This window comes from Ceratotherium simum, chromosome 28, assembly GCF_057802395.1.
Source record: "Ceratotherium simum simum isolate JZ-2026a chromosome 28, ASM5780239v1, whole genome shotgun sequence".
Classification (NCBI taxonomy): Eukaryota; Metazoa; Chordata; class Mammalia; order Perissodactyla; family Rhinocerotidae; genus Ceratotherium; species Ceratotherium simum.
The window spans coordinates 8,757,995-8,785,811 of NC_141927.1; the positions used below are offsets into that span (position 1 = coordinate 8,757,995).

The window sequence follows — 27,817 nt, forward strand, 5'->3', positions numbered from 1 at the left end:
TAATGGTACAGTCTTTTGCCACATCTCTCCATTGCGTATCTATATTTAATCTATCCCAGGGATGCCGGCCTCTCTTAGCTGGTGCTGGAATGCAGACGATGCTGTGGCATTTGCTTCCCACAGAGGCCCGCTGTTCATTTGGACCATCTCAGGACCAGAGAGTGGAGTGACTGTACACAGAGAAGCTCATAGCTTCTTGTCTGACATCTGTCTATTCAGATGGCACACCCAAAAAAGGGGGAAAGTTGCATTTGGTCATATCGATGGAAGTCTCTCAATTTTTCAACCAGGTAAGAATTTAATTAGTTAGGTCTCTTCACTTTTTTTCTTAGCATATATAATTTCTTATTCACACAGCATAAATCCAAAGATAACCAAATTTTCATTTTAAAATAATAATATTATTATTATATAATATATATATTATTATATATAATACGCAAATATTATCTAGCATTGTACTGATTCCAAATAGTCATTTAAAGTAAATGTTATTCATAAGGCATTGTAATACATTGAACTCAGCCGTGTGGATTGTAGTTTGAGTTAACCCAAATCAGTCATTTGTGCCATATTTTTACTTTTTTAAGTCAATTCTTTACCTCTGCATATTTACTAGGAAAATGGTGTGACTCAACAAAGACATACAGCTGGAGTATGTGATGACTTACTAATACCACTCAAAAACATTTTCCCCCCTGCTCGTAAAGTACCACTCTAGTGCCATAGCTCCTTAGCAAGGACTTTGAACCTGATAAAAAGGAACAGTAACTCTTTGGACCCCTATTAGTTAATTAATCTGGATCAATGAAAGAGTCTGAGAAATTAGTTTATGTTTATTTTTAAAATTTAAACAATAATAAAATGTATAATGAAGAAATTGAAAAATTACCTGAATAGCTCTCCACTCGTGAATAAGTACTGCTAATATTTGAGAAATGTTAAAAAGCACAATCTTGAAGGTGCTTTTTCAGGATTAGGATGACTACTTTCACAAAACATATTACATCCAATTTATGTGAAGTTAATAGAAGAAAAAAGAAATTGAAATTGGATAGAAGAAATTGTGAAAATTCAAATAAATCTTTCTTAAGGGTATGATCTTTCTAAAATTAAAAAAAGGATATATAAAACATCAATACATAGGGCCATTTAGTCTTAACTACCTTTTTGTGTGTGTGTGAGGAGATCAGCCCTGTGCTAACATCTGCCAATCCTCCTCTTTTTTTGCTGAGGTAGACTGGCCCTGGGCTAACATCTGTGCCCATCTGCCTCCACTTTATATGGGACGCAGCCACAGCATGGCTTACCAAGCAGTGCTTTGGTGCGCGCCCGGGATCTGAACCTGCAAACCCCCGGCCGCCGCAGTGGAGCATGCGCACTTAACCGCTTGCGCCACTGGGCTGGCCCCTTAACTACCTTTTAAACAGGATCTATTATTTACCTTTTAAAGAAAGATAAAAATAAATATACATACACTTCTTTACCACCTCTCCACATTCTTTCTGGTTGTACTAATTTAACATGGGGACAGTTTCATTGTTTTAGATTAGAATGGGGAGGGATTAGTGGTTGTTTCTTGCCTTATTTGGATTTGTTGTCTCAAACTCCTCCCCCAGTCTGTTCCATCCTCTGCACAGGGAGCAGACTCTGTTTGAGAGTTGGTTATTAAGTCTCACAGTTAAGTGATGTAATTCACAGACTTTCTCTATCTTGATCTGGTGAATACCACTTCTCCCCCTGGGCTCTTCATCTCTGGCAGTCCTACCTTACTTAGGAACAGTAAAGATGGCTGTGTGCTGTGTGGTTCCAGATCTGGGGTGTATAACTGGATCTCGTTGGGGACGCTCCTCACTTCTCCCCCTGCCTGGCCTACACTCAGAGATTTCATGAGGATTGTGACACTTTCTGTTTGGGGAATCAGTGTGCTGCCTGATCTGTGAGGAGGATAATGAGGAGTGTGCTCTTATTTTGGTCCAGATTTTATTCTACGTACCTTTCTTATTTTGTAATTTGTCATTGTGGGCATCTCCTTTTTCACTGACTAGGGCTCTCTTTTCTTGCTATATTATTGTTATTAGGCATTTTGGAAGGTTTTAAGCCATAAGACATGGAGACATTGCATTATGTATTTAAGATATACAACACTGAGGCATCGTATGCTTCTTTTGGCATAGAAAGAATGGGGAAGAATAAAGGCCTCATTTGCTTTTCTCTTTCCTAGGTTTATGTCAGGATAGAAAGAATAATATTTCAACGGTCTGACCTGTGTGACTTCCAGAAGAGGCCCTTGTTTTCCAGTAACTCAGTCTTCCAGTCATTAAATAGAGAAATTTGTGCATCTGTACACAAGTCATCATGTGGTATTTTTCTGGATCCATCCATGTCTTAGTTTGCTAGGCTTATGTTAATGAAGTACCACTAACTGAATGGCTTAGAACAACAGAAATTTATTATCTCACAATTCTAGAGACCCGAAGTATAAAATCAAGGTGTTGGCAAGGCCTTCTGAAGGCACTAGGGGAGAATCTGTTCCAGGTCTTTCTGTTAGCTTCCAGGAGTTTCTTAGCTTGTGGCAGCATAACACCAATCTTCACATGGTGTTCGCCCTGTGTGCATGCATGTCTTGTGTCCAAATTTCCCCTTTTTATAAGGACATAGTCCTATTGGATTATGGTCCACCTTAATGACCTCATCTTAACTTGATCATCTGCAAATACCCTATTTCCAAATAAAATCTTATTCACAGATACTGGAGATAGGAATTCAACATCTTTTTGGGGGACACAATTCAACCCATAACAACCCAATATAGACTTCTTGACCTCGTTTATTCCATAGGATTTTTAGCAATGAATATGCACGAAACAACATGAAAAGTATAATCACGCTACGTATTTTCCCTTTGCGTATGAGCTAATGGGTCAAGAAGAGAACACTACTTTTTAATTTTAATTTAACACTACTTTTTAATTCTATTACATTCTGAATTGTGTGTTTGAAACTTTGAGACTGTTAGCATTAATACCAGCATTGTTACGTTTTCTACTTTTCCCGAGGAGTGGTTGCCCTTACCTTCTTAATGACTTATTCACACTGCAGGTGGTTCTGTCTCTATGTCACAGATAGAATTTCTGTCCTCCAGGTTCTTGGAGGAGACTGTGACCTCAACCTCTCTGCTATCCAGTCTTTATCTTTCTTGGAAGAGAAAAGAAAGTTTCATGGAGGGCTGCCTACAATAATGCAGCTCATTCATCATTTTAAATCAGTGATTTTTAAACTGTGCTTAGTATGTTTGTATTTTTATGTGTCTGTATTGGGGTAGGGAGGTGGGAAGACTTGGTAGGTGATCCAGCTAGGCCTTATGCCTTCTGCTGCCTCTCGGCCTGAAAAGCACCACTCTATTCTGTATTATGTGTTGGATTTTTATGTAAAAATTCTCATATGAACAAAGGATTCCAGGGCCGAAAAAGTCAGAAAACTACTACTTTAGCTATTTCATTACATTCTTGGACAAAGCCAGATGATCAGAGAATTTTTTTTGATCTTCCTAATAGAAATATTTTAGTTGAATGGACTTTAGTATTATCCCAGGGATGTGCATTAATCAAATTCGCACTGTTTTATTTTAGAGATGTTGTTGGTGACATTGTCCCTATGTAATACTGTGTTCCTCTTTTGAAAACACACAGGAGGCATTTATTTCTGGTCTCAGTTCTAGGAAAAGCTGGGCTTCTCCTGAGCACATTTTTTTTGTTTGTCATTTTGTTTTATTTTTATCCTATGGACATTGTGAATTGTGTAACTTTTCTTTCCTCCTTGCTTTGGCCACCTGATCACAAAATCAAAATTTGAACAGCTGTGTAAGTTACACGTTACCCTCATTATTTTCTCTTTCAACCCCAATTTTCCCTTGCCCCAGTCTTTGTTTTTCATACAGAAATTGTCAACCTCATCTTCTTATTGATTATTCATATCATATGCTTCTGTCCGTTTCTGACAACACAACTTGCCTAATATTTGTATATTAAAATAGAACACAAGTAATAATAATAAAACAAATAACATATATAAGTAAAGATATTATCAGCTGTTGTTCTAATGACTGGCTATAACATTTTATAGTTTTAGTTTTCTATCTTTTATAATAAAAATGTTGATACCAGATAGAACAGAAAATGATGACTATAATTCATTATCATATTGACTGTAAGCATGGGGCTTTGTAGCAACATGATTTAGATATTAGAGCATTTGAATTGCAAATTTTCCCATGTTTTGTGTTGCTGTTGTTTTTATTTTTTTTCATATGTGGGAATATTTTTAGTAAACCACAGATACTAACTGGCACATGCAAATACATAAAAATTACTTAAGTAATAGTTAGTACAACTTAGATTAATTAATCATTTTTTACTTCTCTCTACCTTGTAATGATCAGCTATATTAATATTCATTACTGTTTATTGTATCAAATAGCAATTTAGCAGATTATTTTGGGAAAGAAGAAGCAAACTTTTCTTGACGGTTATTGCAAAAATTGATAACGCCAAGTAGAAGAAACCTCACATGCACCTTCTACGATTATATATGCAAAATTTCTAAATAAAATGCTACCTATTTAAGAACAACATTATATTTAAAGAATAATGTATTCTGATTAATTTAATCTCAAGCTAGAAACTCTAAGGTTTTCGGTTCACTTTACAAATATCTTATATCCAAGGACATCTATTTTTTCTGTTTTTATAATCTGATATGTTGAAAAACATTGTTATGATGACATTGCAGAAAAAGCTGTGGTATCTTTTGGTTGTGTTATTTTTTAATAAACACTTCTTCTAACGTTTATAATACTTAGGAATAATTGGTACTTTCTGTTAAGGTTTCAGTGTCTAAACTTAGTTGTTTCCCTGCCTTTCTTTTGAGTTGAGAGGGCTGGCCAATGGGAGTCCCATATGGTACATCAACAGAAGCATTTTTTTCTCTATTGCTACTTGTGTATATAATTTGGAAGGAACAAGAGGATTGTTTGATGATCCTTTGCTTTATTTAATTCCGCTTGTTTTTTCTCCTTATTTGTACTGGGAGTCAGGAGTGATTGATGATTATGACAAATGATATAATGAGTGAGAAAGGAGTTACGGTAAATATTGGTATGCTGTTTATAATGTGCCCCACTGCTCTAAGCACTGTAAGCAACTAACGCATTTAATCTTTAAAACTCTGCAAGATAAGTATTGCTATGTTTTCCATTATAAAAATAAAAAACTGAGCACACAGAGACAAAGTATCTTGTCCAAGAACACAAAGTAGTAAGTGATGGAGCTAGGATGTGGACCCAGGCAATCCACACCGAAGTCTATGCTTTTAATCCCAACACAATGTTCTTCCTTTCAATAAGCACTTCCCTGTCCCTGTGCTATTGTAACTCAGCGACATCGTAGTTGTTGACAAGATGACATGTATTGTTTGTCTGTGTCTTTTTCTTACAGCTTTTCAGTAGCGAATAGGAAAGACATTCAGGGTGCTAGAGATTGCCAAATCAAAGCAGTTCAGTCTGACTTTCATCATTAGGACAAACTCTACTTCCCCTGCATTCACATGTCAGTTATGACTTTTGAATAGAAAATACAAGATTTGTATTCTCAGTACTTTGAGAGATCCGTGGTATACAAGGAAAAAAGTAAGATGATCTCATTTATTGACAGTTTTTGGGCAATTTTGTTTAAAATCATTTTCTTTATATTTTAATAGGTAATAAAAGTCAGAAACATGTTCTGAGACCTGAATCTCTTGAAGGGACAGATGAAGAGGATCCAGTTACAGCCTTGGAATGGGACCCACTGTCTACTGATTATCTGCTTGTGGCTAATTTGCATTATGGAATTCGCCTCGTTGATTCGGAATCACTTCATTGCATAACAACGTTTAATTTCCCCAGTGCAGCAGCTTCTGTGCAATGCTTGGCCTGGGTTCCCAGTGCTCCTGGGATGTTTGTGACTGGAGGTAAGTTTACCCTATTCCCCGAGTTTTAAATATGTGTATATTCTTTAATTAAGTCAGGGAAATTATATTCTTTTATTGGTTAATTTTGTGTAAAACATTAATATCTCAAATGTTATCATTTACTATAGTAAATACCTCGTTTACCTTTGTTTATACTGTATATAATTAACATAGTGACAAGTAAAAATGGAAGTAAGGCCCAGTTTTCCGGGTTCCTGGTAATAAATTGGAATATATTGTATATGTGCACACATGTGTGCATGTCTGTGTTTGTGTGTGTAGAAAAGACAGTTCAATTTCAGGCATGATGAGATGACGGTAGAAGTACTGACTAGAAAAACAATGTATCTGGATGGGAACTCTGTTAGCCTCACTGATAATTTTGACAGCCAGTGACCACATATGCCTAGGTAGACCCAGGGACTTTCAGCCTAGGTTGAAAACGAAAGCGGAATTTATCACCATGAGCAAGTGAAAGGGTGCTCCTTCATGGTTACCTAATCATGACAGAATTAGCAAAGCTAGGAAGTGTTGGGGGATAGGGAGATGGAGAAATTTACAATAGTAATTAGAAATTACATGACTCTACTTTTACCATTTACTTAGGTTCAGAGAGAAGCCTCTGAAAAGACAGAGGACTTGCAGCTACTGCATAAATACTTCCCATGTTTGCTTCGTGTAAAATAAAAGAGAGTTTTTATCCTCTCAACAATTTTAAAGAAATTGCTTACTTTTTTAAGCACTTATATTACATATGGAAGCAGATGGATTTTTATTTATATATCTTCATTGCCTTTAGTTTCACAGGTTGTAGTTAATGATAGACGTGGGAATTTTTTATATATTATTATTATTATTGAGGAAAAATTCACATGCCATAGAACTCACCATTTTAAAGTGGACAGTTCAGTGGTTTCTACATTCACAAAATTGTACAACCATTACCACTGTCTAATTCCAGAACATTTCCTCATCCCCCCAATAAACCCTGTACCACTCTCCATTACCCCCTCCACAGCCACTAGTGCACACGTGTAAGTATGTGTGCTAATCTACTTTCTGTCTCTGTGGATTTGTCTATTCTGGATGTTTCATAGAAATGGAATCATTCAATATGTGGACTTTTATGCCTGGCTTCTTTGACTTAGCATAAAGTTTTCAAGGTTCATCCATGTTGTAGCATGTATGAGTAATTCATTCCTTTTTATGGGTGAATAATATTCCGTTGTATGGATATGCCAGATTTTGTCTATCCGTTTATCAGTTGATAGACATTTAACTTATTTTCACTTTTTTGCTATTGTGAATAAAGCTTCTATGAACATTTCGGTACAGGCTTTTGTGTGGAGCTGTGTTTATAATTCTGTTGGATATACACGTAGGAGTGCAATTGCTGGGTCATGTGGTAACTCTGTTAATCATTCGAAGAAATGCCAGACTGTTTTCCAAGTAGCTTCTGTGAAGGTGAGATTTTAGAAAGGGCGGGGGCTTTCTAATTGGTCTTCAGGTATATTAGACAGTCCTTGTTTGGTTGCAAGTGAGCAAGGGAGCAGTTTAGGAACATTTCAAAAGAAGAAAGGTTATTTAGTGTTAGGGGTGGAACATTTTCTGTGGCTGGCTTTCCTAGAGCAGGGGTGTCAGTGGGTGCTTTTTTGTGATCAAATTGTCATAACGATCTTTGTGGAGGGAAGCTGCCGAAGCCGGCAGTCTCTCACCCTAGGAAAGGATTTGGAACAGAAAAAATATCAAAACATGCCAAAAATTTAAAGGTTGAAAAGCATTTCAGCTGTTTCTTTGTATTACTGCACAATATTATCGTTTGAAGAATGTCAGTAAGTGGTGCTAAAAATCTTGCAAGTTAAAGTTTTTATTATTACTTTTATGTTTGGGCATTTTATGTTTTAAATAAAATTTGTTAAATAAAATTTGTTAACGTAACGCTTTTTTCCTGGTCTGAATAGATTCTCAAGTGGGTGTTTTGCGCATTTGGAATGTTTCAAGAACAACGCCTATTGATAATTTTAAATTAAAGAAAACAGGGTTTCACTGCTTACATGTGCTTAATTCTCCTCCTAGAAAAAAATGTAAGTAAAAATATCATCAAAATTTAATCTTTTAAAAGATTGTATTTGTGCTGCCATCAAATAAAAGGACTGATATAATGATGTAAAAATATCAAATACAGTATGCTACTGAAAAGCTAATTTTTAAAAATAGTCTTTGAGAGGGCCGGCCCCGTGGCTTAGTGGTTAAGTGCTCGCGCTCCACTACTGGCGGCCCTGGTTCGGATCCCGGGCGCGCACCCACGCACCGCTTCTCCGGCCATGCTGAGGCCGCGTCACACATACAGCAACTAGAAGGATGTGCAGCTATGACATACAACTATCTACTGGGGCTTTGGGGAAAAAAAAAAGGGAGGAGGATTGGCAATAGATGTTAGCTCAGAGCCGGTCTTCTTCAGCAAAAAGAGGAGGATTAGCATGGATGTTAGCTCAGGGATGATCCTCCTCACAAAAAAAAAAATAGTCTTTGACAATATATGTGCTAAAGGAACCATCAAAGCCACACGGTATCTAATGTTACTAAATTGAAAATATTTAGAGCCAAGTTACATTTTTAAAATGCTGTTAAATGAGGATATTAAGATAATCTGAAATTATATCTACATGGGGATAATGAAAATGATATTGGTGAAAATAAGAAATATCAAGAGTGATAGGATTAAATAAAATTGGTCTGAACTAGAAGGCTTTATGTTTTAAACGTGGCTCTTTTACAATCTGTATGGTTTATAACAAAGTCAAAATAACCTAAATATTCAAAGTGCAGGCTGTAAACATATATTCCGTGTTTAAATGTCAGTTGTCACTGGATTAGTGGTTAGTATTATGGATGTTCCATATCTTCCTCATTTATTTTTCTATTACACTTCATTGCTTCTGTAATTAAGAAAAAATAAAATACACTTAAGCTATAAAAGAAAAAATCTGGAATTTGAGGAGAGGTTTAGGATTCAAATTTTTCTTCAATGTGAGGGAAAAGAAATTGACTTCCTGTTAAGTCAGTTGTGATTTCTCTTCGTGGGTGGCAGTGTTTTCATTGTTGTGTGGAACATAAAAAACATGGCTTATGGAATTTAGTGACTGAGCAATCTAGAGTTATGATTCCTCCTGCCTCACCACTGTCCATAATATACTAAATAATTAGCAAGGGCTATTCAAAATACTGTGATTTTGGTTAGCAAATTTAATATCTAATATAGTGGAAAATGGCAAGAACTAGAAAATCTCCAGCCTTTTCCCAAATTTAAGTTTCTCTGTCCTAATACTTCTGAATCCTGGAAACTGTCGGGTCTTGAAACATTAGAGCTGCAGAAGTAATACGCTGGGGCCTGGCATGTTGTTTATGCATCCTGCATGTTTTTGCAGTTATTTGTTTCTTTGTTTACTTGCTATGAACGTCCATATCATGGGATGACCGAAATGTCACAGATTTTCTTCTTTCATATTTTTTTCTTATTACAAAAGTAGTCCATGTCCATTAGAGAAAAATCAGTAAATGTAAAGCAGCACATACCAATCTTGTCATTTTTGAGTAATTCCTTTCAGGTTCCCTATTGGTAGCTATCTGGGTTTTTCTCTTACTTTTTTAATGTAACAGAAAGTGTGGAATAAGAAAAATTACATGAAAATGAAAAAATTTAAATGTAGATATACTCACCAAATTCTAAAAAAACATGAATTATGGATAGATAGGTGCATAAAGGGTGTCAAAACCATCCATAATGTCAAATTAAAATATTAGAAAAACCAGTCATGGATCATATTAATTTTAACCAAACTGTCAGCAAATTTTATTGAACCAAAAGCATCTTTTGTTGTTAGTAGTTCATTCTAGTGTGGACCTCCTGTCATTCTCAGATTCTGAGAATTGAGTCTTGTCCAAATGAATGCAATAAGGAAGACTTGATTATATTTGAATCAAAAAGAGAATATACTGGGCAATATTTATCTATATTCCAGTGTATAATTAACATAGACTGGTCTGATAATTTACAGTGGTATCATTATTTTGAGTTATGTTTACAAGAGAATAGTCACATTCTAAGAGAAAGCTTCTTGAAAGAAGCCAAAATGTGGGATAAAGAATATACAGAAAATAACTAATCAAGGGGACATTTATGTAATTCAAAGTTGGGGAAATGGAAGTCTATGAGCAATAAAAATAAAACTGAGTAAGGAAAAGGAAAAATTGAGCTGCACATGTATGTCAGTTGTAATTCTTAATTTGGGTGCTAAATTAAAGTGAGTTATAAATAATCTTCAAAATATTTATTTTCATTGGATTGGAAATTAGTGGAAGAGAGTTAATAGCTTTAAAAGAAAAAAATTCATATGCATGTTTGTTTGTGTGGGTGGAGGGGGATGTAAGCTATTATATCAGCATTTTGAAAGAAGATTCTAATTCAAAAATAATCATGCTGTGCTTTAATTAATAGGGAGATAAGAAACCAAATATTCACAACATACTGTGATTCGTCGTACATTAATTTTCATCCCTTTTGCTCCACCTGCACTTCTATACCCCTTTTAAAAAATAATATCCAATTTTGTGTATATGTGTATATGTATTTTGTCAATACTGCCAGAGGAGTCCTGTGGCAGAAAATGTGGTCATTGCCTAATGGGTCACTGATGTAAATGCTGGATAAAAGAAAACAATGGGGCAACGTTATAAATTAAGCCCTGTGGTTTCATTCCAGCATATGGGAAGCAATTGGCATAAATGTTTACATGTTTATTCATTTGTTTTTTTAGTTTCAGTCCAGTCTCCAACCAAAAATCATTATACGTCCTCAACGAGTGAAGCAGTTGCAGCCCCAACTTTGACGCAGAATCAAGCCTTTTCTCTTCCTCCTGGTCATGCCGTGTGCTGTTTCTTGGATGGGGGAGTTGGCCTTTATGACATGGGAGCCAGAAAGTGGGATTTTCTTCGGGACTTGGTAGGTCTGTGGTCATTCCTTCTTTTGTACACAATGCTTATTTTATGTAAGCTCATGATGTTCATTTTTACTTACATATTAATATTGTTAAAATTATTTTTGTAGAGAATCATATATTAGGACTTTATCTTGGTTGGCTGAAACATTTTAGAAAAATGTGTAGAATGATGACAAAACTATTAAAATTCTTTACATTTTAAACTTTAAACTTCTTTAAATATTGGTATCTACTTAGCTTATCGTGATGACTCTGCGTTTGGTAGCGTCCCCGTTTTTGTGTGGACCACGTTAATTCTTAGTATAGTGTTGGAAAATTACAGTGCAGTACTGTATTTTGGAAACAAAGTGAGAAATAGAATATTCTTTCAGGAAGAAGGACAAGTCCATCTCTGTCAGTTACTCCAAGCTTTGTTGTTCTCCTCTGTGAAATGAGCAAGATTAGATTGATTTCTAGATTTATTTCTATTATCGAGTCATTATAATGATTCTATGAACTACTGTTATGATCATTAAGCTTCTATATAAAACAGGATACAGGCTGGCTGAGGACTCACATTTTTGTTTTTATGCTTTATCCTCACTACTTAAAATAGTGCCTGATACATAGCAAGACTTTATTAAGTTTTGTTGAATGAATGAATGAGTGAATGAATGAAGGCATCTAATAATGTATATTTTGTTGTAATTAATATTTGTCAAGAATCATCCTCCTTAATTCTTCCTAGTTCAGAGTTTATAAAAATGCCCCCTTTTTTCTACAGATTTGAGTTAGACTGATCTAGACATTTAAGAAACATTTTTAAAAAATTTTTTTATTGATGTTTTAATAGTTTTTAACATTGTGAAATTTTGGGTTGTACATTTTTGTTTGTCCATCACCATATATATGTCTCCCTTCACCCCTTGTGCCCACCACCCACCCCCATTACCCCTGGTAACCATAATACAGTTTTCTCTGTCTGTGTGTTGGTTTATATTACACATATGTGTGAGATCATACAGTGTTTGTCTTTCTCTTTCTGGCTTACTTCACTTAACATAATACGCTGCAGGCCCATCCATGTTGTTGCAAATGGAACGATTTTGTTTTTTTTATGGCTGAGTAGTATTCCATTGTATATATATACCACATTTTCTTGATCCAATCATCAGTCGAGGGACACTTGGGTTGCTTCCAGTTCTTGGCTATAGTGAATAATGCTGCAATGAACATAGGGGTGCATAAGCCTCTTTGGATTGTTGATTTCAGGTTCGTTGGATAGATTCCCAGTAGTGGGATGGCTGGATCATAGGGCATCTCTATTTTTAATTCTTTGAGGAATCTGCATGACGTTTTCCATAGAGGCTGCACCAGTTTGCATTCCCACTAGCTGTGTATGAGGGTTCCTGTTTCTCCATATCCTCTCCAACATTTGTTGTTTTTTGTCTTGGTGATTATAGCCATTCTAACGGACATGAAGTGATATCTTAGTGTTGTTTTAATTTGCGTTTCCCTGATGATTAGTGATGTTGAATATCTTTTCATGTACCTACTGGCCATCTGTATATCTTCTTTGGAGAAGTGTCTGTTCATTTCCTCTGCCTATCTGCCTATTTTTTGATTGGGTTGTTTGTTTTTTTGTTGTTCAGTTGTGTGAGTTCTTTATATATTATAGAGATCAACCCCTTGTCAGATGTATGTTTTGCAAATATTCTCTCCCAGCTGGTGGGCTGTCTGTTCATCTTGATTCTGGTTTTGTTTGTCTTGTAGAAGCTCTTTAATCTGATAAAGTCCCACTTGTTTATTTTTTCTTTAGTTTCCCTAGTCTGGGTAGGCATGTCATCCGAAAAGATTCCTTTATGACCAATGTCAAATAGTGTGTTGCCTATATTTTCTTCTATGAGTTTTATAGTTTCGGGTCTCACCTTCAGGTCTTTGATCCATTTTGAGTTAATTTTTGTGAATGGCGATAGCAGATGGTCCACTTTCATTCTTTTGCATGTGGCTGTCCAGTTTTCCCAATACCATTTATTGAAGAGACTTTCCTTTCTCCACTGTATGTTGTTAGCTCCTTTGTCGAAAATTAGCTGTCCGTATATGTGTGGTTTTATCTCTGGGCTTTCAGTTCTGTTCCATTGATCTGTGTGTTTGTTTTTGTACCAGTACCATGCTGTTTTGATTACTATTGCTTTGTAGTATGTTTTGAAGTCAGGGATTGTGATGCCTCCTGCTTTTTTCTTTTTTCTTAGGATTGCTTTAGCTGTTCGGGGTCTTTTGTTGCCCCGTATGAATTTTAGTATTCATTTTTCTATTTCCATGAAGAATGTTATTGGGATTCTGATTGGGATTGCATTGAATCTGTAGATTGCTTTGGGTAATATAGACATTTTAACTATGTTTATTCTTCCAATCCATGTGCATGGGATGTCTTTCCATTTCTTTATGTCATCATCAATTTCTTTCAATAATGTCTTGTAGTTCTCATTGTATAGGTCTTTCACCTCCTTGGTAAGATTTATTCCTATGTATTTTATTCTTTTTGATGCAAGTGTAAATGGTATTATCTTTTTGAGCTCTCTTTCTGTTAGTTTGTTATTAGCATACAGAAATGCAACTGATTTTTGTAGATTGATTTTGTACCCTGCGACTTTGCTGTAGTTGTTGGTTATTTCTAAGAGTTTTCCAATGGATTCTTTAGGGTTTTCTATGTATAAAATCATGTCATCTGCAAATAGTGAGAGTTTCACTTCTTCGTTACCTATTTGGATTCCTTTTTTTTTTGCCTAATTGCTCTGGCCAAAACCTCCAGTACTATGTTGAATAGGAGTGGTCAGAGTGGGCAGCCCTGCCTCATTCCTGTTCTCAAAGGAATGGCTTTCAGTCTTTCCCCGTTGAGTAAAATGTTGGCTGTGGGTTTGTCATAAACAGCCTTTATTATGTTGAGGTACTTTCCTTCTATTCCCATTTTGTTGAGAGTTTTTATCATAAATGGATGTTATATCTTGTCAAATGCCTTCTCTGCGTCTATTGAGATGACCCTGTGGTTTTTATTCTTTGTTTTGTTGATGTGATGTATCACGTTGATTGTTGTGTGGGTATTGAACCATCCCTGTGTTCCTGGTATAAATCCCACTTGATCGAAAAACAATACAGAGAGGTCTCGGTCAAGATGGCGGCGTAGGCAGACTCTGAACTCACCTCCTCCCATGGACACAGCCAATTTACAACTACTCGTGGAAAAATTACCCCTGAGACAGAACTGAAAACTGGATGAGAGGAACTCCTGCAACAACGGACAATCCTAACTGGGGTAGAAGAGGCAGAGACTCCCTTCCGGAGAGGAAAAACGCCGCCTTCACAAGCCGCCAGCTTCACGGCCGCCGGGAGCAGCTCACAGGTACGCACCCTCCCTGGAGGCACGGGGTCCTGAGCCGGGAGCGCCCCCGCTGTGGGCATTTTGTGGACCCAGCACAATCGACACCAGGGGCATAATATCTGACTTTGCCTGCTACTAAAGCATTGGGGAGCACCCCCAGAAAACCCGGTTCACAAAGAAACTAAAACTGGCTCTTAAAGGGCCCACGCACAAACTCACCCGTTTCAGAGAGCATCCTAAAATCACCAGAAAGAAAGGTGCACAGTGCTTTGGTGACAAGAGACTCACCTAATAGGCCCTGAGTGCATCTCGGTGAGGGGTGAGACCTCTCCAGGGACTGGGACATTGGCGGTGGCCATTGTTGTGGCCTGGTGTGAGCATGCTGACACAGACGCCATTGGAGTTCTCCCTGAGACCTGCTAGCCCAGGGTCTGCTCCACCCACTAGAGCACCGATTTAATCCAGCTCAGCCAGGGCAGGCAGCCCACCCTAGAGACTGGCCCCACCCAACAACAAGCCCTCAGGCAACGTGTGGGCCTGCATAGATTGGTGACTGCATTCTCTGCAGCCTGGCAACTGAGCCGACTTGAGCGGGGCAGGGTGTGCACAAGGAGCAGGTGGAGTGTGGGGCGGTGGCGGAGTGTGTGGGGCTCCCGCCGTGGAGAGACTGGGTCCGCTTGGGGAGGTCGGGGCGCTCACACGGGGCAGGACTGTGTTGACTGTGTGTGTGGACCTGTGGGCGGCAGGGCTTGTCAGCTGCAGAAGACTTGTGCTTCTCAAAGACCCACATAGGAGGTTTGTGCCACCTTCCAAAGCCTGAAACAATTGGGTGCTCCTGTGCCTGAGGCCAGCCCCACCCAGCTGCAATCCTCAGAGAGCTGACAAGAGACATAATAGGCTAGAGGCTTACAGCAATTGTAAGGCCCTAAGCCTAACAACCTGCCACGCTGGGGGCCTACTCAGTTAAAAGAAATACTGCAACACACATGTGGTATTAGAACTTACAGCCAACTGTGCTGGGGTGCCCCACACCTGATAAAGAGACTGAAGGGCCCACAACAACTACAAGCAGCTGAGCATTACAACAGCTGGCCAGGAGCATAACTCAGCCTCCCTGGGCGCCTATAGGGAAAGCTAACAGGCCACAATAGAAGGACACACGTAGCCCACATAGAGCCACCCCTGGAACATTGAGAACTGAGGGAAGCACACTGGAAGGCTCCTAAGGCATCACTTACATAAGGTCACCTATCCAAGAGCAGGAGACGTAGCTGACCTACCTAATACGTAGACACAAGCACAGGGAAAGAGGCAAAATGAGGAGGCAAAAGAATACATTCCAAGTAAGGGAACAGGACAAAACCCCAGAAAAGGAACTAAGTGAAACAGAAATGAGCAACCTACCCGACAGAGAGTTCAAACTAAGAGTGTTAAGGATGCTCACTGATCTGGGGAGAAGAATAGATGAACTCAGTGAGAATGTCAACAAAGAAATGGAAGATATAAAAAAGAACCAATCAGAAATGAAGAATACAATACTGGAAATGAAAAATTCATTAGAGGGACTCAAAAGCAGAGTAGAGGATACAGAAGAACGGATCTGTAAGCTGGAAGAAAGACTAGAAGAAATTACCCAAGGTGAACAGGTAAAAGAGAAAAGAATTTAAAAGAGTGAGGACAGTCTAAGGGACCTCTGGGACAACATCAAGCACACTAACATCCGTGTTATAGGTGTCCCGGAAGGAGAAGAGTGAGACAAGGGGGCAGAGAATCTATTTCAAGAAATAATAGATGAAAACTTCCCTAACCTAAGGAAGGAAACAGACATCCAGGTACAGGAAGCACAGAGAGCCCCAAACAAGATAAACCCAAAGAGGCCCACAGCAAGACACATCATAATCAAAATGTCCAGAATTAAAGATAAAGAGAGAATCCTAAAAGCCGCAAGAGAATGTCAAGTTACATACAAAGGAAACCCCATAAGGCTATCAGCTGACTTCTCAGCAGAAACCTTACAGGCTAGAAGAGAATGGCACGATATATTTAAAGTGCTAAAAGGAAAAAACTTACAGCCAAGAATACTCTACCCAGCAAGGTTATCATTCAAAATGGAAGGAGAGATCAAAATTTTCCCAGATAAGCAAAAATTAAAGGAGTTTGTCACCAAGAAACCAGTGCTACAAGAAATGTTAAAGGGACTGATTTAAGGGGAAAAGAAAAGACCACAAATAGGAAAAATTATCTATTTCCATGATTAGAATGTAATGGATACAAATGCACAAAAAAGAGGTTAGATATGATATTAAAAACATAAAAGGAGGGAGGAGGGGAGTTAAGAGTACAGCTTTCAGACAGAGGTCAAACTAAAGTGACCATCAATTCTGTATAGAAGAAGTAAGGAACAGAGAAGGACTACTAAAACACTGAGGGAAAAAAAAAAAGTTAAAAAATGGCAGTAAGTACACACTTATCAATAGTTACTTTAAACGTCAATGGACTAAATGCTCCCATTAAAAGGCATGGGGTGGCTGACTGGATAAGAAAACAAGACCCATGTATATGCTGCATACAAGAGACACACTTCAGACCTAAAGACACTCACAAACTGAAAGTGAAGGTATGGAAAAAGATACTCCACGCAAATGGCAATGAAAAGAAAGCTGGGGTAGCAGTACTCATATCAGACAAAATAGACTTTAAAAGAAAAACTGTAAAAAGAGACAAAGAAGGGCATTACATAATGATCAAGGGAACAATCCAACAAGAGGATGTAACACTTGTAAATATCTACGCACCCAATGTAGGTGCACCTAAATATATAAAGCAATTATTAACAGACATAAAAACAGAAATAGACAGTAACACAATAATAGTAGGGGACTTGAACACTCCACTTACACCAACGGATAGATCATCCAAACAGAAGATCAATAAGGAAACATTGGCCTTAAACGACACACTAGAACAGATGGACCTAGTAAATATATACAGAGCATTCCATCCAAAAACGGAAGAATACACGTTCTTTTCAAATGCACATGGAACATTCTCCAGGATTGATCACATATTAGGCCACAAAACAAGTCTCCATAAATTTAAGAAGATTGAAATAATACCAAGCATCTTTTCTGACCACAACAGTATGAAACTAGAAATCAACTATAGGAAGAAAATCAGAAAAGCCACAAATACATGGAGATTAAACAAAATGCTACTGAACAACGACTGGGTTAACGAAGAAATCAAAGAAGAAATCAAAAAATACCTGGAGACAAGTGAAAATGAAAATACGACATGCCAGAATTTATGGGATACAGCAAAAGCAGTTCTAAGAGGGAAGTTTATAGCGATACAGGCCTATCTCAACAAACAAGAAAAATCTCAAATAAACAATCTAACAATGCACCTAAAGGAACTGGAAAAAGAAGAACAAACCAAGCCCAAAATCAGTAGAAGAAGGGAAATAATAAAAATCAGAGCAGAAATAAATGAAATAGAGAAAAACAATAGCAAAAATAAATAAAACCAAGAGCTGGTTCTTTGAAAAGATCAACAAAATTGACAAATCTTTAGCTAGACTCACCAAGAACAAAAGAGAGAAGGCACAAATAAGTAAAATCAGAAATGAAAGAGGAGAGGTTACAACAGACACCTCAGAAATACAAAAGATTATAAGAGAATACTATGAAAAGCTATATGCCAACCAATTCGACAATCTGGAAGAAATGGATAAATTCTTAGAATCATACAACCTTCCAAAACTGGATCAAGAAGAAGCAGAGAATTTGAATAGACCAATCACCAGTAAGGAGATCGAAACAGTAATCAAAAACCTCCCAAAAAATAAAAGTCCAGGACCAGACGGCTTCCCTGGGGAATTCTACCAAACATTCAAAGAAGACTTAATACCTATCCTTCTCAAACTCTTCCAACAAATTGAGAAGGGGGGGAAGCTCCCTAACTCATTCTACGAAGCTGATATTACCCTGATACCAAAACCAGACAAGGACAACACAAAAAAAGAAAATTACAGGCCGATATCACTGATGAACATCGATGCGAAAATCCTCAACAAAATACTAGCAAATCGCATACAACAATACGTTAAAAAGATTATACACCATGATCAAGTGGGTTTTATTCCAGGTATGCAGGGATGGTTTAACATTCGCAAATCAATCAACGTAATACACCACATTAATAAAATGAAGAACAAAAATCACATGATCATCTCAATAGATGCAGAGAAAGCATTTGACAAGATACAGCATCCATTTATGATAAAAACTCTGAATAAAATGGGTATAGAAGGAAAGTACCGCAACATAATGAAGACCATATATGAGAAACCCACAGCTAATATCATCCTCAATGGTGAAAAACTGAAAGCTATCCCTCTAAGAACAGGAACCAGACAAGGATGCCCACTGTCACCACTCCTGTTTAACATAGTATTGGAAGTCCTAGCCAGAGCAATCAGGCAAGAGAAAGAAATAAAAGGGATCCAAATTCGAAAGGAAGAAGTGAAACTGTCACTATTTGCAGATGACATGATTTTATATATAGAAAACCCTAAAGAATCCACCAGAAAACTTTTAGAAGTAATAAACGAATATGGTAAAGTTGCAGGATACAAAATCAACATACAAAAATCAGTTGCATTTCTGTACACTAACAACGAAGTAGCAGAAAGAGAAATTAAGAATACCATCCCATTTACAATTGCAACAAAAAGAATAAAATACCTAGGAATAAACTTAACCAAAGAGGTGAAAGATCTGTACACCGGAAACTATAAAACATTTCTGAAAGAAATTGAAGAAGACACAAAAAAATGGAAAGATATTCCGTGCTCTTGGATTGGAAGAATTAACATAGTTAAGATGTCCATACTTCCTAAAGCCATCTATAGATTCAATGCAATCCCTATCAAAGTTCCAACAACATTTTTCACAGAAATAGAACAAAGAATCCTAAAATTTATATGGAACAACAAAAGACCCCGAATAGCTAAAGGAATCCTGAGAAAAAAGAACAAAGCTGGAGGTATCACACTCCCTGATTTCAAAATATACTACAAGGAGCTATAGTAACCAAAACAGCATGGTACTGGCACAAAAACGGACACACAGATCAATGGAATAGAATCGAAAGCCCAGAAATAAACCCACACGTCTATGGACAGCTAATCTTTGACAAAAGAGCCAAGAACATCCAATGGGGAAAAGAAAGTCTCTTCAACAAATGGTGTTGGGAAAACTGGACAGCCACATGTAAAAAAATGAAAGTAGACCCTTACCTTACACCATACACAAAAATTAACTCCAAATGGATTAAAGACTTGAATGTAAGACCTGAAACTATGAAACTTCTAGAAGAAAACATAGGCAGTACGCTCTTCGACATCGGTCTTAGCAACATCTTTTCAAACACCACATCTGACCGGGCAAGAGTAACAATAGAAAAAATAAACAAATGGGACTACATCAAACTAAAAAGCTTCTGCACAGCAAAGGAAACCATCAACAAAACGAAAAGACAACCTAACAATTGGGAGAAGATATTTGCAAACCATACTTCTGATAAGGGCTTAATCTCCAAAATATATAAAGAACTCATGCATCTCAACAACAAGAAAACTAACAACCCAATTAAAAAATGGGCAAAAGATCTGAACAGACATTTCTCCAAAGAAGATATACAGATGGCCAACAGACACATGAAAAGATGTTCAAAATCACTAACTATCAGGGAAATGCAAATCAAAACTACAATGAGATATCACCTCACGCCCGTCAGAATGGCTATAATTAACAAGACAGGAAACAACATGTGTTGGAGAGGATGTGGAGAGAAGGGAACTCTCATATACTGCTGGTGGGAGTGCAAACTGGTCCAGCCTCTATGGAAAACAGTATGGAGATTCCTCAAAAAATCAAGGATAGAACTACCATATGATCCAGCTATTCCATTGCTGGGTATTTATCCAAAGAACTTGAAAACACCAATTTGCAAAGGTACATGCACCCCTGTGTTCATTGCAGCGTTATTCACAATAGCCAAGACTTGGAAGCAACCTAAGTGCCCATCAAGGGATGAATGGATAAAGAAGCTGTGGTATATATACACAATGGAATACTACTCAGCCATAAGAAACAATGAAATCCAGCCATTTGTGACAACATGGATGGACATTGAGGGCATAATGCAAAGTGAAATAAGTCAGAGGGAGAAGGTCAAATACCATAGGATTTCCTTCATTAAGTAGTAGATAATAACAACAATAAACAAACACATAGGGACAGAGATTGGATTGGTGGTTACCAAAGGGGAAGGGGGGAGGGAGGAGGGTGAAAGGGATAATTGGGTACATGTGTGTGGTGATGGGTTGTAATTAGTATTTTGGTGGTGAACATGATGTAATCTATGCAGAAATAGAAGTACAATGATGTACACCTGAAATTTTTACAATGTTATAAACCAATGTTACTGGAATAAACAAAAAATTAAAAAAAAAAATCCCACTTGATCATGGTGTATGATCTTTTTAATGTATTGGTGTATTCGGTTTGCCAATATTTTGTTGAGGATTTTTGCATCTATGTTCATCAGCGATATTGGCCTGTAATTTTCCTTCTTTGTATTGTCTTTGTCTGGCTTTGCTATCAGGGTGATGTTGGCCTCATAGAATGATTTAGGAAGTGTTCCATCTTCCTCTATTTTTTGGAATAGTTTGAGAAGGATGGGTATTAAATCTTCTTTGAATGGTTGGTAAAATTCACCAGAGAAGCCATCTGGTCCTGGACTTTTATTTTTTGTGAGGTTTTTGATTACTATTTCAATCTCTTTACTTGTGATTGGTCTATTCAGATTCTCCATTTCTTCTTGGTTCAGTTTTATGAGGTTGTATGAGTCTAAGAATTTATCCATTTCTTCTAGATTGTCCAATTTGTTGGCATATAATTTCTCATAGTATTCTCTTATAATCCTCTGTATTTCCGTGGTATCTGTTGTAATTTCTCCTCTTTCATTTCTAATTTTATTTACTTGAGACTTTTCTCTTTTTTTCTTAGTAAGCCTGGCTAAGGGTTTGTCAATTTTGTTTATCTTCTCAAAGAACCAACTGTTTGTTTCATTAATCCTTTCTACTGTTTTTTTGGACTCAATTTCATTTATTTCTGCTCTGAATTTTACTATTTCTCTCCTTCTGCTGACTTTGGGCTTTGTTTGTTCTTCTTTTTCTAGTTCTGTTAGGTGTAATTTAAGGTTGCTTATTTGGGCTTTTTCTTGTTTGTTAAGGTGGGCTTGTATGGCTATGAGTTTCCCTCTCAGGACCGCTTTTGCTGTATCCAATATGGTTTGGTATGGCATATTTTCATTTTCGTTTGTTTCCAGATAGTTTTTATTTCTCCTTTAATTTCATCAATGATCCATTGGTTGTTCAGAAGCATGTTGTTTAATCTCCACATCTTTGTCACTTTCCCAGTCTTTTTTTTTTTCATAGTTGACTTCCAGTTTCATAGCATTATGGTCTGAAAAGATGCTTGTTATGATTTCAATCTTCTTAAATTTATTGAGGCTTGCGTTGTTTCCCAACATATGTTCTATCCTTGAGAAGGTTCCATGCGCGCTTGAGAAGAATGTGTAGTCAGCTGTTTTTGGATGGAGTGCTCTGTATATGTCTACTAGGTCCATCTCGTCCAGTTTTTCATTTAAGTCTACTATTTCTTTATTGACTTTTTGTCTGGATGATCTATCCATTGGTGTAAGTGGGGTATTAAGATCCCTTACTATTATTGTGTTGTTGTTAATGTCTCCTTTTAGATTTGTTAATAGTTGCTTTATATACATTGGTGCTCCTATGTTGGGTGCATATATATTTATAAGTGATATGTCTTCTTGGTGGAGTGTCCCTTTTATCATTATATATTTCCCTTCTTTGTCTCTCTTAACATGTTTTATCTTGAAGTCTCCTTTGTCTGATATGAGTATGGCAACACCTGCTTTCTTTTGTTTGCCATTAGCTTGGAGTATTGTCTTCCATCCTTTCACTCTGAGCCTGTGCTTGTCTTTACAGCTGAGATGTGTTTCCTGGAGGCAGCATATTGTTGGGTCTTGCTTTTTAATCCATCTTGCCATTCTGTATCTTTTGATTGGAGAGTTCAATCCATTTACATTTAGGGTGATTATTGATATATGAGGGCTTGATGTTGCTGTTTTGTCACTTATTTTTCAGTTCTTTTGCATTTCCTTTGTTTCTTGTCCCATTTGTTTCGGACTGCCAATTCAGTTTGGTTGTTCTGTCTTATGACTCTTCTAGTTTTCTCTTTGTTTATCATATGTGATTTTGTTTTGATTACTTGTTTAGTGGTTACCTTGAGGTTTGTATAAAAAATCTTCTGTGTGAGATAGTCCGTTATCTGATGGCCTCCTATTTCCTTATACTAAGTCAATTCAATCACTTTTGTCTTCCCCTTCTAAGTCATTCTTGTTATACCTTATTCTATCTTGTGTGGTGGGTGTGTGTTTACAGTGATGAGGTTAAATTTATTTTTGGTGAATTCCTTCCTTTGATCTTTGATTTTGGTATTTAAGTGGATGCTAACCTATTCCGGTAAAGATGTACTAGTTTTCTGAGTTTGTCTACCTATTTTTCTCCTTGCTCCAAGCTTTGTGTTCCCTTCTCTTCTTTTTTTTTCAGGCCTGAGGGCCTTCTTGAGTATTTCTTGTAGTGAGGGTCTCATGGCCATGGACTCCCGTAGCTTTTGTTTATTTGGGAAAGTTACTATTTCTCCATCATATTTGAAGGATATTTTTGCTGGATAAAGTATTCTTGGCTGAAAGTTTTTGTCTTTCAGTATTTTGAATATATCATTCCACTCTCTCCTAGCCTGTAAGGTTTCTGTTGAGAAATCTGCTGAGAGCCTGATGGGAGTTCCTTTGTACATTATTTTTTGTTTTTGTCTAGCTGCCCTTAATATTGTTTCTTTGTCATTGACTTTGGCCAGCCTTACCACTAGATGTCGTGGAGTGGGCCTTTGCCTGTTGACATATTTAGGTGATCTGTTGGCTTCACTTACTGGTATTTCCTGCTCCTTCCCCAGATTTGGGAAGTTCTCAGCTATTATTTCCTTGAATAGGCTCTCTGTTCCTCTTTCTCTCCCTTCTCCCTCAGGAATACCTATAATTCTTATGTTACATTTCCTAATAGAGTCAGATATTTCTTGGACACTTTCTTCATTTCTTTTTAGTCTTAGTTCTCTCTCCTCTTCCATCTGGAGCATATCTGTATTCCTATCCTGTATAATGCTAATTCTTTCCTCCATATTGTCAGCTCTGTTCTTTAAAGATTCCAGATTCTCCTTTATCTCCTCCATTGTGTTCTTCATCTCCATCAGCACTGATTGGTTTTTCTTTATGATTTCAATCTCTTTTCTGAAGAAACTCCTAATCTCATTGAATTGTTTGTGTTGTCTCGTATTTCGTTGAGTTTTTATGATAGCTATTTTGAAATCTCTGTCATTTAGGTAATGCGTTTCTGTGTCTTCAGGGTTGGTTTCTGGGTGCATGTCATTTTCCTTCTGGTCTGGTGATTTTATATACCTTTGCCTTGTGGTTCCTGTATTGGCTTTGTTTTTCCTCATCCCTGAAATATCTGGTTGCAATTTCCACCCACCACCACTGTGTGGGGTAAAGGGCTGTGTAATCTGAGCACCCTGTGCTCTGCCCCGGCTGTTCGCGGGGATCTGCCCGTCGCTTGGTCTGGTCTGGTCAGCTGAGCTGTAGAGTCTGGCTTGCGGCGGGGGGGGGCTCTCTCTTTTGCCGTCTTGGTCCCTGGCATGGGGGGCTTCTCATTCGCCCCTTGTTATCTGCTCTCTGGGGTGCTCAGATGTTGATGGTACCCCATAGCAGTTCTGAGTCCTCTGTGTGGGAGTTTCCCACTGGCTGAGAGCCCAAAGAGCTATGGTTTCCCCACAGAGGGCCACCCCTCCCCCCTCTCTGGGAACCTTGCCGACCGGGATCGCTGATCTGATGGGGAGGGAGAGGAGTTCTCCTTACCTCTCCTCACTTCCTCCGGGGACCCAGCACATTCCTTTCTCAGATGTGCAGCAGTGTGGATCTTTCTGATCTTGTTTTCGCTGTCTAGGATTCCGTCGTTGGTCTGTGACTGTTCCTTTTGTTGTATCTTACCGGGGGAAGAGTTTACGGGAAAGCTCACTCTGCCATGATGCTGATGTCACCCCTCTCTTCTCCCATTTTAACATTTCAAAACAAGTTCACCATACTAATGAGGCCATCTTGTCAAGTTCATGTCTGTTTAGCCAAAAGTCATTCATGTATATGGTAAGATTTACTTGATTTTTTAACAAAGATAAAATGATGAATGGCTTTTTGTATTTTTGCCTTTCATCTATAAGGATCTTACATTATAATTTAATAGCTTCAGCCTGCTATAATAATTTAAAGAGCCTTTTGAAACTTGTATATGCCATGTCCAACAGGATCTCTGCGCCATCTCCTGCCCAGTGCTCCTCCACACTGCCTAAGAAACTTTTAAATGTTAATTGTTTTTCTGAAGAAAAACTTAGAAAAGCAATCTAGAGCCATAATTGCCCTTGTAAAAAAAGAGAGGAAAGAATAAATAATACTGTATCATTTCAGGACTAATTTAATTTTGTCCACAAATTTAAAAATTGAACTATAGCAAAAATATTTTTGTAACAATGTGTAGCTTAGTTACATTAAAATATTCCTTTTATAGATATTCTTTAGATTATTTAATTTTCTTTCCATGTAAACTCTTTCCTAGTGTGGTAAACCTTTTCTATATGTCAAATTACCATTTACTTTCAAAAAAAATTGTGAAAGGGAAGGTAAGAAAAAGAATACATGTATAAGAATACATTTAACACTATAAAAATTTATATTAGCAAAGGAGAAATCATGCAATCTAAGTTCAATAGATTTTCTATTGAGTGACTATTCTCATATTAAAATATGTTTTATTTTAGAAACCATGTTAAATTTATAATTCTAATAAAAACTAAAATATTCCTTGATTATAAATTATTTCAGTGGCTGTTCTGACTTTAACAATGTCTCTCAGTCAGAAGAGACAGTGATTTTTTTTCCTCATAATTTCTCTCATCCTTAACACAGACTCAAATGTGAGATTTCTAGAAGTATTACCAGGAGAAACATCTGACTCTCATGTGTTGTATCCATGAAGTATCTCCAAGATTCCAGATTACATGGGATAAGAAAATCTCATCAATATACTTTCTAAAAGGTGTACTTCCACATAAACATTTGCTTGATTAAAATCAAGAAAAATCTTTCAAAATTTTTCCTTCATCCCCACCTTCCTCCCGATAAGATGTAAAGAAGAAACATTCACAATTTAGTTCTTACTATATGATTTTTCAAATTTTAAAAATAAAATTTCACAGGCCAGCCTGGTAGTGTAGTGGTTAGGTTCATGCACTCACTTCGGCAGCCCAGGGTTTGCAGGTTCGAGTCCTGGGAGCAGACCGACGCACTGCTCATCAAGCTATGCTGTGGTGGTGACCCACATACAAAATAGAAGAAGACTGGCACAGATGTTAGCTCAGGGCCAGTCTTCCTCACCAAACAAACAAACAAATAAATAAAATTTCAAGGCATAGCAGTGAACTAACATTTAAAAATGCACATACAGACAGTCCCTGTGTAAGTATGTTCTGAACATTGGAAATGATGACCTGGAACAACTCTGGTCCGGTGAACCTGTGGCTGTACCAGCCTCTCTTCCCTCTTGCAAACCCTTGAGAGTTTCCTCTCCTTTCCACTTGAAGGAGAGACTTGCAGCACTCATGCAGCATCCTAAAGGTGGTGGCTCCTGGTATCAATGGAGTACAGAGAGTGTACAGGCTCCCTCTGTACCTTTGCTAGAGGAGCTGGGAATAGAAAGCCCTGTCCCCAGGCTTTAATTGTCTTCCTGGATCCAGCATGTTATAGTTTCTGCTGCTTCAAGTTGGAGTTTAAATTCCCATTTCCCAACGTTTGGGAGAAGAAAAGTGGTAACTGGCTATTTACCTTAGATTCTTAATAGATTTTCCCGGCGGCACGTAGTAATTAAGCTCCACTTTACAAGTGTATGTTTACATATGTTTGTATATCCCACTTTACAGTTCCGTGGGATGTTGGACATGTAACATGTAACAAATCGATATGTAACAGGAACAAGTATTTCGAGTTCCAAAGAATAAACTTGCTAGAAAATTTTGGAACAAGATTCATTAAAAATTGAGGCCATGCCGAATTCTTCTTATTTCTGCCAAATTTGTGAAGTTCTTTTGGAGTTTGTCATTGGTAGAAAAAAAGGCATACTTACATTAAAAGACTTTTAGTTGCAGTTTTATCTTGGTCTTTTAGTTTACTGTCAGAATGACATGATAACTATTAATAGTTAATTGCTTTATACATTTCTAGCATAGTGTCTTGTATATGATAAATAATCAGAAAAGATATGTTTCGCATTGAATTGAAGTTGAAAATGAGACTTTTGAACATCTTTGTATTTAGTTGCTGAATTCAGGAACTATGGCTGAAAAAAATCTAGGTTTGTAGAAAATAGTACAGTACGAACAACACAGAGAACATTCAGTCACAGAAGTGATTCCAATTTTGTAGTTTTTGCTTGCCTGTATATTTTTGTATTAATATTTGGAAAAACCACAGCCACTTGATTCTACATTATGGTTTGTTTATTAATAACATGAATTTTACTCAGTAGCTATTGCTTTTTTATGCTGTACTCCTAGGGACATGTGGAAACTATCTTTGACTGCAAATTCAAACCTGATGATCCCAATCTTTTAGCAACAGCTTCATTCGATGGCACTATAAAAGTCTGGGATATAAACACATTAACAGCAGTGTACACTTCCCCGGGTAATGAAGGGGTTATTTATTCCCTTTCATGGGCTCCAGGTAAGAAGTGTTTTATTAAAATTGGGAATACAATTAAATTAATTTCATAACTTTTATTTTCATTTGCATTATCTTCTTCCTCTCAATGCCATCTTGCTCCAAATGACTGTAGAGGCAAATGAGTACCAACATATTTGTTGGTTCATTTTTTGTGGGGACAGGCACTTTGATTTCCAGGCCCTACTACATGACACTGTCATGTAGAAAAGCCATAGTAAATCGGGATGGTCTTGACCCATCTAATTTTAGCTGCATTTGTATAGATATGCCTTTAAAGGTAGAACACATTTTACATGAAGAAATTTCCCTTAAAATTTTCCTGTGAATCAAATAGATAAATATGAAAATAAAAAATTTATTTTCTAAAAATTATAATACATCTTTCCCCAATACATCTGTTTTGTAAATATGAATGATTATATATCATCACAGTTCAATTGTGACCCCGTAATTCTATGTAAATTCCACCTTTGTAATA

The 27,817-nt window shown here is 37.2% G+C and overlaps 1 protein-coding gene across 6 annotated transcripts in view; it reads left to right on the forward strand.

The window, feature by feature from the left end:
- WDR17 (WD repeat domain 17) overlaps nt 1-27,817 on the forward strand; it is a 93,626-nt gene that overhangs the window by 22,178 nt on the left and 43,631 nt on the right. For all 6 annotated transcript variants that reach the window (XM_087418654.1, XM_014786229.2, XM_087418653.1 and 3 more), the window contains 5 exons: nt 60-290; nt 5,758-6,009; nt 7,971-8,093; nt 10,827-11,011; nt 27,171-27,339. In XM_087418654.1, the coding sequence (XP_087274780.1) occupies nt 60-290; nt 5,758-6,009; nt 7,971-8,093; nt 10,827-11,011; nt 27,171-27,339 (960 nt within the window). The remainder of the gene's footprint in view (nt 1-59; nt 291-5,757; nt 6,010-7,970; nt 8,094-10,826; nt 11,012-27,170; nt 27,340-27,817) is intronic.